General features: G+C 29.2%; 1 protein-coding gene and 1 non-coding gene across 2 annotated transcripts; both read right to left on the bottom strand.

The window, feature by feature from the left end:
• Window positions 1–5,523: 5,523 nt before the first annotated feature.
• On the bottom strand, window positions 5,524–15,976 carry LOC113382474 (MOB kinase activator-like 2). The gene is made up of 5 exons (XM_026620823.1): window positions 15,882–15,976; window positions 14,812–14,962; window positions 12,255–12,391; window positions 9,303–9,614; window positions 5,524–6,431 (listed from the first exon to the last, which is right to left on the bottom strand). Exons 1-4 carry the CDS (start codon window positions 15,974–15,976, stop codon window positions 9,317–9,319), a joined length of 681 nt encoding a protein of 226 aa, XP_026476608.1. The 3' UTR covers window positions 5,524–6,431; window positions 9,303–9,316.
• Trnak-cuu lies at window positions 6,726–6,798 on the bottom strand. Its single transcript has one exon. It is a non-coding gene; the product is annotated as a tRNA-Lys (tRNA).
• Window positions 15,977–19,063: the final 3,087 nt, after the last annotated feature.

Raw genomic sequence — 19,063 nt, forward strand, 5'->3', positions numbered from 1 at the left:
TATTTTATAAAGAATGATGACGTTCAAAACATTTGTCTGTATGAATGTCTATTTTAAACTCATCTTCAATACTGTACTATTGTAAATAGTAACAAATTTGCCAGTCGTTTTGCCATATGTAAAGCGCTCGGTCGTTTTAAATTTTAAAAAAAGACTATATAGCAAAGAAAAAGGTTAAAAATACTACTAAAATAACTTGAAATTATTTTCAAAATACAACACTGTTTATCGCTGCTATATGTAACTTATTCAACTTTTCGATGCAAACTGAGTCATCGTTTATAAAATAGCCTGTGCCTCACAGAGTATGTTTGTGTCCACTCAGGTGGACAGCCGTCCCAAAGAGTTGTTGATTCTATTTAAACAATATAGTTATGTACTGACATTAATAAATGTTCCTTTTAAATTTTATTAAACTTTTATTAGAATTAAGACCCTATCAAAGGATCACAAGTTTCGCCGAATTTCAAGTCTAATATATTATAAAAAAATTACTTATATCCGAGTATCGATATTTTTGCAAATAATGTCAATTACCCGATTAGAATTAAAATAGAAATGCATATGCAGGCATCTTTGCCATATCAATTAAGTTACCATATATGTTAACCGTCAATGTGTGACTTCATAAAATACTCTTTAAATATTATTATAAGATAGAATATTGTATAGAGCTAAGCTTTTTAAATAAAAATGAATATATTTATTTATATACTTGCGTGATTTTATAATCTATAATGTATTTAATGAATTTAAATAAAACCTAAGGTTTTCTGAATAGTTTTTAAGCATTTATAAATATAATGATTTATTTAGAAACATTCATAAATTATGTGGTGTTATAATCATTAACATGATTTTGCATTAATCCTGAATCAAAATTATACTATTTAATTGCATAATTATGCTTTCATCATTTATTAGTTATCATGAATGTGTTATACAATTTTTAGTTATAATTAACCAAATATTTGTATTACCTTTCTAAAAAATATTTCATTTCATAAATTGAGGTCCAAAAACCCATTGAGCTTAGCGTTAATATAACCTGCCTTGCGATGTAGAAAATACTGAATATTTTTATAAATAATATATTAACTATCCATGGGTAAAAATATTAACTACATTTCAATACCACTGCCATTGCAAACCAATTTCTGTATGCAAAATAAAATTAAAAAGTAGTGAAAAGTGCAGATCTTTAATATTGCTTAGCAGAGAAATGTAAAATTAAAATTACTAATTGATATATATATATATATATATATATATATATATCAATATGATTCAATAAAACCATCAATTGATCAATTAAGTTGCAAATATAGTTCTTTTTGTATTGACAAAATTGCATAAATAAAAAATATCTTTTTATGCTATGAATGAAAAATATATTATATATTAATTATTAATAATGAATATGTAATCGTACCAAATATTTCACATAAATTAACTTCTCAAGAGCGATGTTTACAAAAACTATAGGTGGAAAATAACATTTTAGCTATATTATGGCACATGAAAATTGCGTACAATAAATATTGTTCATAAATAGCTGTTTAAGACGTTGTTTGTTTTTAATAAAAAATATGTGAAAACCCCACAAGAATTTTTTTATTTAATATATTAAAAATGTATTTTTTTGCTTGACAAAAAAAATATGCAAAAAAATAATATATTGAATATTTTTACAGTATGTTTATAGACGCACCAAGATTAGTCATACCTGGTTATTATGCCACTTCATCATAAGCTTATAATATAAGTTTACAGTAAAAAATATCAGAAAAAGTAAACTAATATTTCCATTAAAAAATTCAAGTAGATTTTTATAAAATAGGGGAGACTGGGTCCTGGCTACGGTAAGGGAGAGGTTCAGTGTTAGTCTGGTGATGATTTGCTGGGGGCATTGTTGGTGACATTGTGAAAATTGATGGACAAAAAAGTCTACCACAACATAACACGTAGGCAACTTAATTGGTTAATCGGCTGGAAATCACAAGTCACAATAGAAAATAAACTCCTAATATACAAGACAATTATTAAACCAATATGGTCCTACGGCCTACAACTATGGGGTGCGGCCAGTAATTCAAACATAACTATTATACAAAGGTTCCAAAATAAAATTTTGAAAGAAATCGTGAACGCTCCAAAATACGTTCCCAATTGGTTGATACATCAAGATCTCAGAATTGGAACAATAGAAGAAGAAATTAGTCTTTACTGCTCCAGATACAAAACTCGTCTTAGTCGTCATCCAAACGAATTAGCGTTAGATCTGCTCAAGCTTTTACCACCAAAGCGTCTCAAAAAGCAATCTGCAATGATTTACTACAAAATATCACATAACATCTAAGAAGGTGCTATCGCAGGATAGCGATCCTTCTCACGCAGTCAAATAATATATACCTGTAATAATATATAGCTGAATGTTCTTTGTATAGTTTGCTATGAAAAATAAATAAAAAAAAATTTCAACGGCACTTGAGAAACCCCTTTTCCCACTTCCATGTGAGAAAAGAATTGTGGGTCGCGGATTGGTTTTCCAGTAAGATAATGATCCTTAGCACACTTCTAAATTCCTTCTCACAATCAGTCGAAAAGAAGCAGAAAGAACTCAAATATATGGATTGAGTTGGACAGACAAGAGAGAAAATTGCAACCAACTAATATGAAACAGGTTTGGACGTTCCTACTGAATCGCTGGAATGAAATAACGACGGAACTATTGCATAAATTGATTGAAAGGATGCCCAGAATATACGCTGCTGTTTTACGAGCAAAAGGCAGATATTTAGAAAATATCCATCTGGTGTCCGTGGAATATTCTTTTCAGTAAAAACCGTCATGTTGTACTAGGTTTTAAATTTAATAAACTCAAATTTTTTCAGCGTGCACAATTACACGTTATATTTGTCCCAGTAATGTCCATAAGCCCCTTCACTTATAATTAGGTTCGAGTATTCATAAAAAAAATATTGTTTAGATTGAATCGCAATGAAGAAAAATAATTATAATCGATATCGATTAAAACCGACGTTTACAGAAAAGATTCTTAAGAAAACGATGTGAAAAAAATGGGGCAAATCAGTATAAAAGTTATAAACATTTCTGAGCAGTCTCTTGGGCCGGAGCCCCCTTGGGCCAGAGGCCCGTGTAATTTTGCCAGCCCGGCCGCACTATAGTAACTGATATACAACATACAAACATACATATACATACACGCACATTGACTAGAATGAGTACTGTTAAATTTCTACGGCTATTGTACGTATTTCTAATTTCACAATCACCGATAACTCCGATAATTGTACAACAATGTCGAGAAAGGGATCTTCTTATGATCATCTGTCAGTTATGCAACGCATGTATATGATAATATAATAATTTATCGTCTGCAAAATCGTTATCATTTTGTGTACAAATGCATAAAAACAAACCCTATGGTATTTCTTGAAATTTAGAATTATGGATAAAAGATTTAAAAAACTTACCTTAACTCAAGTCATTTTAAATTTGACACTTATGCAAGACATGTAATGGCCATCCTTCTTGTCAGTGACACACAACTAATTGCAACCGGCATTATTTTCTATAAGGCATGGTAATATCACTTTTATTATCAAAAACACAAACTTTTATTAACACTTAACTGAATGTATATCCACTATTGATAAATACTAAAAATTAATTACATATGTAACTTCGTCACAAACCACGATTAAAAACAACTTGGTCCAACTGGCAGCACATGAGTCACAATATTAACACTCTTGTCAAAATACCACTTTACCATATTCTTAAATTTGCAACAACCTTACGAATGCTTGTACAATGTTTCTTTTAATAATATTATGTTAAATTATGCTTGAACTAACTTAAAAACGGTTTAACAATTAACAACGTATTTTTGCATAACCTTTATCATTACTGAACAATCATCTTCAGCGTTCTGCCGGGTACCGCTTTGCCATGTTAGCCAACATTGACAATCGAAAAATTACATGGTTCTCAACCTTCTAGACAAAATTAGAATTAAATATGTTCATGGTTCTCAATCTTGACGTTGAATATCATTTCTCGTATCAAATTATACATACGATTTTTTATTTTGATATAAAAAAATGCATTTTAGCCGTTTTCTTTATATAAAATTTACAATAAAGTTTTATAATTTTGAGTCTACTTAGCACTTTTCTAAATATCAATTTTTTGGAATCAGCTTCCAAATAAAACGTGATAAAAAATCAAAGATGGGTAAATATATTACTAAAAGAAATTTTAAATGCCACAAAGAATGTACCTAATTGATGAATACATAAAGACAACGGACATGAACACAATAAACGTTACGAACATATTCAGACAATTACAAAAGCCACCTCGAGGATCATCCAAACCCACTTGCTAGAGAACTATGCTACAACACTATCAAAGTAATATTAAAAAAGAAATTCATGTTACATTAACATAAGCTAATTCTCAAAATATCTGACGTTGGTACAAGATTTTGTATTTTTAAAGTTTTTTTTCTTTAATCATACAGTTATACTTATTGTTCATTTAAGGACAGGTGTAAAACTGATTATATGAAATAAAATTAAAATGCATTCTCAGTCAACTAAGTAAACTTACAATAGGCAATTTTTAACTCCCCGAAGAAGAAGTTTATGTTTAATCTATCTCTTCCATGATTTTATTGTTATTCGTTATTCAACTTCAGTTAGTTATACATTATGTTAAATATATTATGCATTTTATTGATTTCATTCTGAATTAATCAAAGTTTTAGAAGCATTTGTTAATCAAAATGTTTGTGAGAACTGCTAGTTCTCCTGAATAATTTAGAAATATTTCATTAAATGTTTGATAACAAAATACTTCTACTTAATTTATTTGTTATCTTACAATCACTTATTTTGTTTTGCTTTGCGAATACAGCTCATTATTTTTTTTATCATAAATGAATGACAAGACTTGAAATTAAAAATTAAATGTACTTTAGTTACAACGTATTTAGTATTTTAAAAATATTCTTTGTCTTAAAGATATCTATTTGAAATTTGAAATAAATTGTTTGAAAGTCCACAAATGAGAGTCAAATTCGATACTGAGTAGGTATTTTGTTAGACGTTACTGACTTCACCAGATTTATTAATGATTTACTCTATATAATGATTAATTCTAAAAAGTACTGAGATGATTTTGAACAACATTAATTTATAAGATCCTTAAACAATTAAATATTGCTACATATCAGACGTTATATATATATAATATTTTTAGTGAAAATATTAAAAAATGAATTTGAACGACTATAATATAATGAAAGGCAAGTGTTAATAATTGCATAATCTCTATATTCTTCATATATATATTTATATATACACACATACATTAATATGCACGGTAATATGCACAAATATTTCAGGAAATATGCCTGCATGTTGGCATATATCGTAGAATATAATTTATTAACTCTATATTTTAGAATAAAGCATTTTCTGTTATTCTCTGTTTATAACTATCTTCATAAACCTCTAATAAATTTATTTTACTAGCGTGTTTAGTACTTTTATCAATTATCTCTCAACTAAAATATACAAACTAAGTCAACAAACAAGAAAATTAAGGAAAATCACAATGCCAGCTATAATAAACATAATTTACAAGACAAATGAAAACAATACTAGGCATTTATTATTAGAAAGCTAGATTGAATACTTTAATGAGGAGTTATTATAAAATTAATTAGTTTTAGAAAATTAAATAAACTATATACAAATTACAATGATACAAACAAGACTTGTGTTACATATTTTTTAAATTCAAACATTGACATGATCACAGACCTCCAGTCCCGAGTGCATCACTGGTCATTAAAAAATTGTGAGATAAAATATAACATTAAAATCGAAATATTGTTGCCAAACATATTTGATGAATTTAAGGTATATATCATCACGGTTTTTTGTACAGCAGCAAATCTAATGTTATAAAATATGTTTTTATTTTAAAACTACTAATTGTTAATTTGCTAAATAAAATTCGATATACTAATAAAATCAATTATCTCCACTAATATGTCTAGCAACAAAACCAGTCCACTAAACTAAAATTAACTCTGCCACTCTTGTACACTATCAAAGATTTTTAAATAAATACTACATACAAATGAAAATTAAAAACAACCTCAATATATCAAATTAAGGTAACTAGTACCTTAGTAATTGTACAACAAATTGTACCAATTCATCAGTCCATCTTTTATCCTGTATAATGTAACAAATCACTTATTGTTTTAATGAAACTGCTATATGATTTTGATTTATATCTTTAGTGAGACCACACAGAAAATTTCTCAGGCGATACGAAAATGTCCACAACATTCTGCCGAATTAGCAATGATGTTAATCAGCTGTCGCAACCTACAAGAATAAATAATCACAATATTAAAATTTTTATAAGGTAAAATCATAATTATAAAAGTAAATCGTTTGCCATAGTGGATACTGTATATGTATAAAACAATAAACATTTAATTCATCATTAAAACCGAGTAAAGGTTAATCAAAGAATTTCATTGCTACTTAACGTCTATTCTCTTGGTCGCATGGCAAACAATAATTATACTATTTAATTTTTTATACAAAATAAAATTTGTAAAATGTAAAGGAACTTTAGGCACGAGTATTCGTTAAGCCAAATGCAAAAAAAAATTTCGCCCAACGTGGGGCTCGAACCCACGACCCTGAGATTAAGAGTCTCATGCTCTACCGACTGAGCTAGCCGGGCTTACAGCAAACATTGATTATGGCCAGGTGTCGTTTTCAACCGAAGATAAAGCGACAGGGATACAAATGTATGAAACATCTCACATTTACTACAAGAAATTATAATTTGTCTTTTTTTTATTTAAAACCAGATATGTAAATGTTTGACAAAATGGTGATAAAAGTTCGCAGTTCATTCAAAAATATAATATAAAAATTAAAAGATAAATATACGGAGTAAAAGTTTCCAACAGTAGTTTCTGAAGTTTTGTGTTTTGTACCAGGGTCCTCCAATTTTTAAATAAAATTTGTTCTACTCCCTTAACTTTACTTATAATCAAATTTGATAAATACTCAAATGATAATATAATTCATAACGAATTACCAAATAAATTTTGCAAACGTAAACATACGTTTCAAAGGATTCTGAACATTTTGGCATACCAAAAAAAATGGATGTGTGTGTGTGTGTGTGTAGTATGTATGTATGTTTTGATACAATTTTTCGTCCACGATTTCGGGCGCACAAATCAACCGATTTGAATTGTTAAAAACACATTCGATTTCTATTGATATGAAGACGTGCTGATTAATTAGTGGTGAAAACGGGTTTAGCCGTTTCGAAGTTGGCAAAAAGTGCCAACAACTGTAATTCGGTTTTTGAGAAAAAAGGGTACTCGATTTGGATGATTCAGAAAAACATTTTAAATAAATAATTGATAAAATTTTTGGTAAGGCAGGTCTAGCGGTTTCGGAGATATATAGGAAAAAGTAAAAAAAAATTTTTGATGGTCAAAAATGAACATTAGACGTATGCACATCAAATTATCAGACATCTGATGAAGTTTTTAAAAATGAGTATTAATTTTTTTGTTACAATTTTGTTGGGTTCCGTACCAAGATTTTTAATTTTTAAAGTATACTTATACGGTTCAAGCAAATATCAAAAATTTAAGAAAAAAAAATTCAAAATTTTTAAAACTATACAAAGTTTTATACTTTACATTTCAGTTTCAAAATCTATATATTTCAAATGCGTTATTCCAAACGTAATAAATATATCCTCAGATGGATTCATTCATTCACCTCCTGCTAATGTAAACTTTCTCAAGTGCTTTGAGCGATAAGATCCTCACTGTATATTTTATGAACGATAAAATATATAATGATTATAATTATCTATTTGAAAATTTATAAAACAATTATTGTAAATCATTGATCAATTTTTATTGATTACTAATTTTTTTCGTCGAATATATAATTCTGGTACGGAAAGTTCCAGCAATTTGCCTTAAGGCACGATGCCACTAGTTGATATATTTAATCAGTGAATCATTATTCATTCCTTCATATGCATTTATTCCCATGTTTCAAACCATTTGATAAGGATTTTAATCTATTTATTATTGATATATGTTGAAAATATAATGTTTGAGAAATTTTCGTTCAGGTATAATAAAACTCTTGAGAACAAATACTTAACACAAATTTCTATTCATCAAAACATGCTTTTGAGGATTATGGGGGCAATTTTCGGGACAACTTAATTATGCTATGTTACAGGTCTCTTTTGGTAAATACCATCTTGAGTAATATCATTGGTAGTAAATAACTTTCAAAAAGCTATGTCTGTGCTGTTCGATCGAACCTTTTACACTATTCTATTTTTAATACCTAACCTCCAAATGGCACAAATGTTAAATAACAATATTATCATAATCAATCAATATTTTGTGTTGCTCCTGATAACACACGCGTGAAGTCGAACAAAGGTATTCTCTGACGTTTGTGCCATTTGAGGGTTACAGTTTTAAAAGTAGACTTAGTGTAGAACGATCAATCGAACAGCCAAAATATAGCTTTTTATACAATAAAAGAGACATATAACGTAACATAATTATTTTATCCAAGAATTGGCTCCTTAGTATATTCTCTACATAAAATCTGAAGTAAGTAAGGGATTATAAATGATAAGAGGATCAATTACAGGTTTCATTTCCTCCGAGCCCAAACTATTGCATACAGAGCAAAACTGTCAATTTGTAACTGTTATTAGTCAATATTTGTCAGTTTGTGATAGTTTGGACTCAGAGAGAAAGAACCTACAACGTATTCATATGATATCATCACGAATATTCATTGATAATAATAATAATAATAATGGGTGTACTGCCCTAGGGCAGGTCCATGAGCTGACTTAAAATTCCAACTCGATTCAGGGAAGAAGTAGTGTGAGAGTTTTTCCCATTTCCATTTCACACCGCAGTGCCCGAGATGGGCTTATTTTCAATTGGAAACGTATTTTGATCTATATTTTCACTTGAAAATAGTCATCGCGCTGCCCGATGACAGATTGCCAGAGCGGGTAATCGAACGCGCGACCTTGTCCATACAAAGTCAACGCGTTAACGACCTTCGCCACGACGAACCCTCATTATTAACTATTGCGAACTATTACGAACACTAAAATAAATGTATGTACTAAATCGCCTGATAAAACATGATGGTTGTAAATCTACTACCTACCCATCAGCCTGCTACTATGCAGAAGTCGGACAATCATCACTGTTCGATCTTTCATTAGAAACGACATCATCTCCCGAAGCAGGATGGTGTCCATCCCAGGTGGCATTGATGCACGTCAGAGAAGCGGTTGTCGACGACGTTCCTGACTTTTGATTCGAACACACGCCATCACCAACGGCAGCATGTGTGTCGTTGCTGGTGGTGGCCGCGCTACTATTGTTGGGCGTTGAATTGGCGTCTTCTGATAGTCGTAGGGCGAGTTCTAAGTCGCGCAGCACTTCGGTTTCTTTGGCTTCAATTAGACTGAATCGCCTGGAGAAAGGAAATAGATAAATGAAAGGAATATTGACAATAAAAACGGTAGGAAATTAAATATATTAAAGATAATTAACTTCAACTTCATTATTAGAATAAAGCTATACGTTCCTCATTATACACTTTTTCATTATCGATAGACTGATGAAACTACAATTGTATAAACCTCTTTTTCTATGTTTTTATTTTGACAATCCATATCAACACCGTGTGACAACATCATTGGATCCTAGTTCTTAGTTTTTATTCTCTTACGTACAATTGATTTTATATACATATATTATTATTTGTAAATAGACGATGAAGTCAATTATTATAATAATGATTATAATCAATTATAATGAAGTCAATTATTATAATTGTAGTAATTAATAGTAACTACGTATAAATAAATCGTAAAACAGCGTCTAAAATGTATATGATATATATGATTTTTGATACCCAGGATTACATTTTATTGCACTCCATGCACAAATGGTTTCCATAAATTTAAAAATATACTCATACATTTATTTTTCAAATTGGTAGTAATATATTTATTAAAATGAAAAGCTGAAGAAATTAGATTATAAACGAGGTGTTGGTAACCAGAATGGACCATCTCACAAACTGAGATACGATGAGGATACGATGAACTTTTCACTAAATAATGTTGTCAAACTTGAATAAACATAATATTTACATCTGTCTATAAAAGGCTCTAAGGTTCTAAAGTTGTTTCACGCTTCATGAAAACTCATTGTGAACTATGGGACTTCTATTTTATTTATATCATAAAAAAGACAAGTGAAATGATGCAAAAATAAATGCTAAGTAGTATGTAAATTAATTAAAGATAATAAACAAACGTTTTAAAAAATAGCACATTTTTCTACATGGTTTTATAGCGTTTAGGAATATAATAGAAATAATATAATATTAGTCCACTCTGTTACCAACTCTTCAAATATAAAAACACTTTATTCGATATTTTGCAATATTGTCCAAACACGACTTATATAAATCTCTCTTATTTTAGATAACATAAAAGCATTTTTATATGGAAAAATACTGGAGTCTCAATTACGTCAGTCACATTGAATAATTGATATAATATATTTATACTAATTACATCATAATAAAATAAAATAAAAGCTAATAAAAAACTAATAAAATTAACATAATATAAAACCTAACAAAAACAATCTAATTACAAGTCATAATTGGAACCTTTCGTAATAACAATGGTATTGTTAAAATAAAACAAATCAAAATAATCAGCAGAATCTATAATAAATTTAATCTATAATATATGCTCGTAACGGATACTTAAAATGTTTTATAATCTCAAAACTGTTATTTACCTTTTGGCGCTACTAATTATTAAAGATAACAAAAATAAGGATAAAAATTTACAGAAGTCCTTCCATTTAAATACAATTCTATTTTGTTAATATTAAGAGGGGTTTCTAGTCTAGAGACGTAAATTTTATGTGACTTCTGAAAGGCAGTAAAAAAAAGTGCAAACAATTTACTATTCATTTTTCTATAAGTTATCATTTAATGTTTTAAGGATACAGAAAAAAAATTGAAATTGAAAATTGTCAGTTTTAATTCTAGCATATGATGGAAAAATTGTCATGTGACGATACCCCTGATTTTAGCACTCTAAATAATCTGGTAAAAAGGAAAAGATTATGAATCTGGAATAATGTCCAATTAATAGGAACTACAAACAAATTAAAAAAAATCACATAATATCAAGTGTAAAATAAAACTTTTCTTGATATTTTCGATATTTTTCAAAATAGTAAAATTCGGAATTTGGGTATAAGTGCAGTTCATACTGAAGAAAAGTCTATAATGAAGACTGTAAAAACTTGAAATAATTTAGTCCAGTAGTGTTGAGAAATCGTATCGAAAAAAACACTTTCAAGGTATGGTATCGAAAAAAACACTTTCAAGAAAATCTCGTTCAAAATTTTGCGGAAGAAGTTAATAGAGAAGGATTATCGTGGTCAAACAGTTTATCTCCATAAATAATTTAAATTTTTAAAAATTCTTTTGTATACATATTCTTGAATACAGTAGAACCTCGATTAACCGAACTAATTATTGTCCATAGGCATCCGGATAATCAAAAATCCGGATAATCGAATGAATAAAGAATAATGTTGTGTATTTATTAAAAATAACAAATACATGCACAGATATCAACGAAAATAATGTTTATTAAGAAATTGGAACTCCTTTATGTATGTACATATATATTTTCTTAGATTACATTACATATATATACTAAACTTTTTGCATTATTCCTGCAAAAATTCGAATTGTAGTTGCATACATATTAATTAATCGCGGTCCGGATAATCGCGAATCCATATAACTGAGGTCCGGATAAACGAGGTTCTACTGTAGTTATACTTTGCAAATACAAACAAAAATCATTTCTTAAAACTTCTAGACTAAAATACCACCTTAAATTGAATAAAATCGTTAAAGCGTAACGATCAAAAACCAATTCCAATATTAGATTTTATTCAATCAGCGATGTCTTCAAATGATATTAATCAATTCTACATCGTTGATAACGATTTTACATAATATAAAGTACTCCGCGATGAGGAAACGTTTAGAATTGAAATATTGAATTACCTGTGCAACGCCGTGAGATGCGCAAACGTCAGATTGAGGTGGGCGTGCAGGCCGAGCAGGGCCACCTCACGGAAGTGGGCAGCGTACAGGTGCGCCACAACATGGAACAGCAGCCGAAGGATTTTGCGACAGATCACCTGGAATAAATTGTAGTGAACTAGATTTATTCGTACCAATTAAACTTTATAGCCCGAAGGCAGAAGGGCAGTTTCAATATATTAGTTATAATTTGATAGCGATTTAAAATCATTGCAGTAAAGCTATTGTTGCAATTGAAATTAGATTTGACATGAAGAATATAACAAATATTCTATATATTTATATTCAATTTTAATAATTTTATAATTTAATAAATATATATAGCTTCTATGCTATCTTCTCCACTTTCAATCAATTCAAAATAAGTTGTTGAATTTTTTTTCAGAAACTTGAAGTCGCCGCTTGTTCATATAATTTTATACATCCAACAATTACACTATCAATTTAATGATAGTATGATTGCAATTTTTCAGTCTATCATTACTAAAATTTGCAAAATTTCAATAACAAATAAATGTTACATTATAATGAAAATCACACCAATGGCACTAGGGAGTAAGATAGATCAGAATGATTAAATTATGGATAATCGATAAGAATTTCATGGCATCACAAATTAAATTATATATAAAATAAAATAATATAATTTCAAATCGTTCATTTCTAATTTAGTAAATTTGAAACAGAACAAACTTTTTTTTTAATTACTGGCCTCGATCCAATAGGTCATTTAGCTTTTATTTATTATTTAGATACTTTTTTATATCCTATTTACTATTGCATATAACATATTACATGCCTCATAATTAATTACATGTATATTATATAAGTTTTCAGCATTTTCGATATTTTCACTATTAACTCCAATCAAATTTATGGGTCAATTCCGGCGTAAAATAAAGCAATGTTATGGAAAGGCTATGTTACGCTGCGTTTTTCATATAAAATGGTACTAAAAACTATCAAAATGCTAGGTGGTTGATGTAGAGTCAGGAGTTTTAGATATAAAACCTAACTTAGAAAATGCACAAACGTTAAAAAAATCTTATCATATGTGAAACTTTCTGATCTGTCATAATAATACATGCAAAAAGTAACATTTTCAACGTAAAATGCAAATATTTATTATCAGATTCTTAATTACTACTTATATATTGATAAATATTTGATACTTATTCTTTTTTTTCGACTCGCACACCGGAGATCTTTGGATCGAGTCCTGATACTGTCTATTATTATGTAATTTAATATATTTCATTATAACACTGAATATAATGATGGTAGAAATAATATAAGTTAGCTTAATAATATAAGTATTAATTAGCTAATTTTGGTGTAAAATAGACCGATGTTATGGCAAGGCTATGTTACATTGCGTTTTTCATATAAATGGTGTTAAAAACCATCAAAATGCTATGTAGTTTCTGAGGAGTCAGACGTTTTAGATATGAAACCTAACCTAGAAAACGCACAAACGCCAAAATAAATATCATGAGTGCATCTTTCTGATGTGTCATAATAATACATGCGACAAGTTAGATTTTAAGTGTAAAACGCCTGATCGCACAGCAAATACATAGCATTTTAACAGTTTTTAGTAGTATTTAGTACCACTTTATATGAAAAACGCAACGTTTGCTGGTTGCGGTTGCGTTTGGTCTGGTGTAACATAGCATTGGTCTATGTTACACCAGAATTGATTCATTAATCTCTATATTATTTCTACCATCTTTATATTCAGTGTTATAATAAAATATTCGATCTGAACTCGATCCAAAGATCTCCGGCGTGCGATTCAAAAAAAAAAAAATTGAATCAGTATCAATTATTTATCAATATATAAGTATTAATTAAGAATCTGATAATAAAAATTCCAAATATAAACTTGATAGTAATTCAATATTAACTAAGGTGACCATATTTTTTTAAGTCAAAACCGGGACGGCAATTTTTTGTTATGCTAATCCGGGACGGAGGGGGAGGCTCTTTAAAATAACAAATACTATTTAATGATACAATGAAAAAAAAGTTTTTATATGAATCATTTTTTATTAATCAAAACTGCGGACTTCTGTTTCAATATTGTGTTGTTAGCTTTTGAGCCTTATTTAAAATTCTATCAAATTTTTCTCATAATTACGAAATTTTGTAATTTGCAAAAAATAGCGCTTTGTTTGCTTTCATAATTTTTAATTTTAATTTTATAAAAGCCGGGACAACCCGGGACAAAAAATCTAAATCCAGGACAAATATTGCTTTTAGAAAAACCCGGGACACAAGGTGGAAATTCGGGACTGTCCCGGCTAAACCGGGACGCATGGTCACCTTAATATTAACCTATTCGTAAATGGTTGCAAACCTATCAAACCAATCAAAAAATATTTGCTCATCAATAAAATTAATAAAAATAACGAAATAACTAAACTGAAGACAATAGGTTGATGTACAATGAATTGCTCATCTGTCCACTGAATTTAAATAATTTTCCAGATCTTACTTTAGGTGCCAATTAGCTTACCTCAAACGATGTGGGAAAATCTCTTCCGTATTTGGTGGGAAACACAGCTTCATCAGCAACACTTCGTTGGATAAATGTCATCACAAAATCTATATATTGAGGAGCAGGGACTTTGGTTTTCTTTCCTTTCTCATCAAACCACAAATATGTCCTAAAATATAAATATAAAATGTAAATGCCTCAATCATAATGTTCGAACGTCTTTTCGGTTTATTATGTTGGCCATGAAGGTGACAATCTTCAGGGCATTAAGCTTTACACGGAATGGTTGCTACCCCTGGTAGAGGGGGTAGCGGAGTGTTTTGATATAACTAACTCACTTCTAAAAGTAAAGTCCGCGAAACAACATGTATAATAAATAAATAACTAATAAATATATCTTCTTTCATTATAACTTAGTAACAAATCAGTGATTGTAATTTGAACTGAAACAAATGCATAATCTAGAAACAAATCATTGTTTAATACAACCTACAGCGACAAGGGTTAAATTATAATCCAACAACCTGAATTATCGAAGGAGAGTTTTAATAAATTTTAAAACTACGTGGCGGTATACACATAATAATAGAAAAAAATGAACTAATTTAACACAAATAAACAGTAATGTGTAGAATATATGGTTCAGTGAAATTTCATTAATTCTCTTACAGTTTATTTTATACAATTCTAGAAACGCATATATGGCATCAAATATTTCAACTATTAGCATCAAATATCTCAAATATTTCGCTTCAAATATTTCAACAATTGAAAGTAAATTATAGTCTGGTTATAAACTATTAATTGTATAAATTTAAAAAAAACTATTTCAAATTGTAATTAGCAATTCGGGGAAGTATATAAAAATTAAGCAAATATGTTAATTTTATTCAATTATTACAATTCATACAATAAATTACAAATTTAAACTGCACATGTAGAAATACCCAGAGCTGTTTTACATATTTTACATTTTATATCGATTTCAGTACTTCCTGAATACAACATGATAAAACGATAAGTAATGCTGTTAATTTAAGTGTTAATCAAATATAAATATTAAATATTATATCTTATCATTCCATTACCTCGTTCCTGGTCCTGTCATATCAGGGCAACCACTCATCGTGCAGAATTCACTGACGGTTCCATAGACTAAATTCACGTGCTCGAAAAGCGCCATCGCTGGAAACAATGACATTCGAATAAGTAACTTCCGGCAATTAAATAAAATTCATACCGAATTTGGAATAATTATAATTTTAATTTGGTACATTGTTGTAATTTTTAATTAAGGAAGAAATGCTGGTTTTGTTCATGGTCGCATATATGGAGATAAGCACTGTTATTATATGTTATATGTTAATTATATTTTGGGAAGTGTAGGATAAATTAAGTTATTAAAATAAATTAAAAATTGTTTTTATAAAAATATTTATATTTTTTATAAAAACTTATTTTATTTTGAATGTCATGCAGATACTTCATAAAATATTTAACTTGGAACATTGTTTTGCACAACAGTTTTGGCTATAAATATCATACCCTGAGGTTTTATTAAATTATATTTAGGTTTAGGAGCCAATTCTCGGATAATATAAGTATGGTATGGTAATGCTATTTGAGGATCTATATTTGTATGAGTTAGTAGTGACAACCATCAAAAATATATGTATTTGCTGTGCGATCAGGATTTTCACACATAAAACCTAACTTCACGTATGTGTTATCAAAAAGACATAAAAAATTGCACTTGCAGTAAAATGGTTATTTGACATTTGTAGATTTTGTAAGTTAGGTTTTATGTGTACAAGCCTGATCTAAGATATTTCCTTGTAATTAACTGTTGAAAAAAATTAAGCCGATTTTTATGGAACTTTTTTTTGGCGATATATATCATGGTCTTATAGAACTTACTGTAATAATAATGCCTTACTACAAGTAGTTTAATTTTAAAATTCATCAAAGTTTAGGAAAATGAGTAGTTTGTTAAAATTAAAGTTAGACGATTTATAAATTGTTGTATACAAGCATACTTGGTATAGCGAAAGTGTACTTGGCCTTAATGAACATACTAAACCATGAAAGTCCTATAGAAACTGGTCCAATTATGAAAATTATTGATTTTTGAAAATTAGCTTTTCGAAAACACTGCGAGTTAACGTCTTCGTTCATTTTCAATTATGTTAACTTTAATGTTAGAGGCATCCCAAAATGTCCCAAATTGGTTTATCCATAAAGTGTCTAGTTGTTTTCGGGGACAGAAGAAATCAGAAGACTTGCATCTAAATACAAGACTAGATTGGAAAAACACTTAAATCAATTTGCTAAAGGCCTGCTTTCGCCAAACAACTCCAAAAGGCCCAAAAGAATAAACCCTTTAGTTTTAGCTAGTTAACATGTAATCTAGATTTGAAAAAATCTAGTCTGGAAAAGCAAATGATTATTTTGGTGACAAATGTTAGAGATAAGATTTCAAAACCTAACTAGTGGTAGTCACTTTAAATTTGAAAATTTATGAGATGAAGAGACAAGAGTAATTTCTTTCTCATCAATTCTCACTTCTTCTTCATCTCATCAATTTTCAAATTTGAAAAGACTACCACTGGGTAGTATTTTAAAATCTTATCTCTAACAATAGTAATCAAAATTACTGAATGTTTTTTGCATTATATAAAAATAAAAAAATAAACATTAACAATAAACTTCATCCAGAGAAATAATCGACTCCAAATGCAAAATGTTTGCTATCTTCTCCTGGCTATTGGTATAATATTTCTTGGATATAAAAAAATATTACTGAACCACTATTTTCAATATGCTTCTATTATAACAACTTAATAGTCCAGTCATTTGGTCGTTTTGCCGGTACAGTACTCCGGGAATTTTGAAAATTTGTAATCTTATAGATTTCGAGGTGCTCTTTACGAAAATCAACTTTGCCACCTCAAATTTGAACGGCAAGTTGCCGCCATATTGAAAAAATGGCGTCAAAAAACAGCTTTTTTAAAATATCTCCTTTCTGGCTCATTCTACGATAAAAGTATATATGTACGAATTAAACTAGAGAAAATTTCCTACAATTCCTTAGAAAACCGTTTTTTTGTAAAATTGATAGTTTGAGAGTACGGCCGCCTCAAAGTCTTTGCTGCTCTCGCCGTAGTATCAAATCTGTCCATATATGACAGCACTTCGAACTTGACCACATTCTCTCTAATAAATAATATTTTCAATGTTAAATTAAGCGAATAAGATCTAGAAATAAAATAATTCAAATATTTTTCTGTTTTTTGCTGATTTTTTAACGCTTCAAGCTACTTGAAGCTATAAGGTGCTACTCAAGCTATAAGTATACTTATAGCTACTTTGCCATCGAAGTGTTAAAAAATTAGCAAAAAAAAACAAAAAGTATTTGAATTATTTTATTTCTAGATCTTATTCGCTTAATTTAACATTGAAAATATTAATTATTAGAGAGAATGTGGTCAAGTTCGAAGTGCTGTCATATATGGACAGATTTGATACTACGGCGAGAGCAGCAAAGACTTTGAGGCGGCCGTACTCTCAAACTATCAATTTTACAAAAAACGGTTTTCTAAGGAATTGTAGGAAATTTTCTCTAGTTTAATTCGTACATAAATACTTTTATCGTAGAATGAGCCAGAAAGGAGATATTTTAAAAAAGCTGTTTTTTGACGCCATTTTTCCAATATGGCGGCAACTTGCCGTTCAAATTTGAGGTGGCAAAGTTGATTTTCGTAAAGAGCACCTCGAAATCCACAAGATTACCAATTTTCAGAATTCCCGGAGTACTGTACCGGCAACAGCCTTTTTTTGCACCAAATGACTGGACTATAAGGGCTCGAACAATTTAAGATAATTGTTTAATAAATTAAATAAATAAGGCAGATGGACACAATAGGTAATGGATCAGTAAAGTTATATATATATTTGATAAACTCATACCAACTTAAAAATTGGTATGAGTTATGGGTATTGGTATTGCTAATGTTCTAATCACTGTGATTTTAGGGATAGTGGCTAAAGCTAAAGGCTTTCAGTCAGAGGTTGCAGATTTGATACCTGTCTGGGACAGCCTGGTGTTAAGTAGTAGTGACATCGAAAAATAGATTTACCAGATAGCAACATGTTTTCAAGCGAAAATAATCCTGATCCAGCAAAAGTCAACAATGTTACAGAAATTGTAATAATTAAAAGTAATCACATAGAGATTCACGTTTGAATTGCCATCTATAAAACCACGTTGTTT

Source organism: Ctenocephalides felis, unplaced genomic scaffold (genome assembly GCF_003426905.1).
Source record: "Ctenocephalides felis isolate EL2017-DRISC unplaced genomic scaffold, ASM342690v1 CF-g0.4_SCAFFOLD_03453, whole genome shotgun sequence".
In the NCBI taxonomy this organism is placed as follows: domain Eukaryota; kingdom Metazoa; phylum Arthropoda; class Insecta; order Siphonaptera; family Pulicidae; genus Ctenocephalides; species Ctenocephalides felis.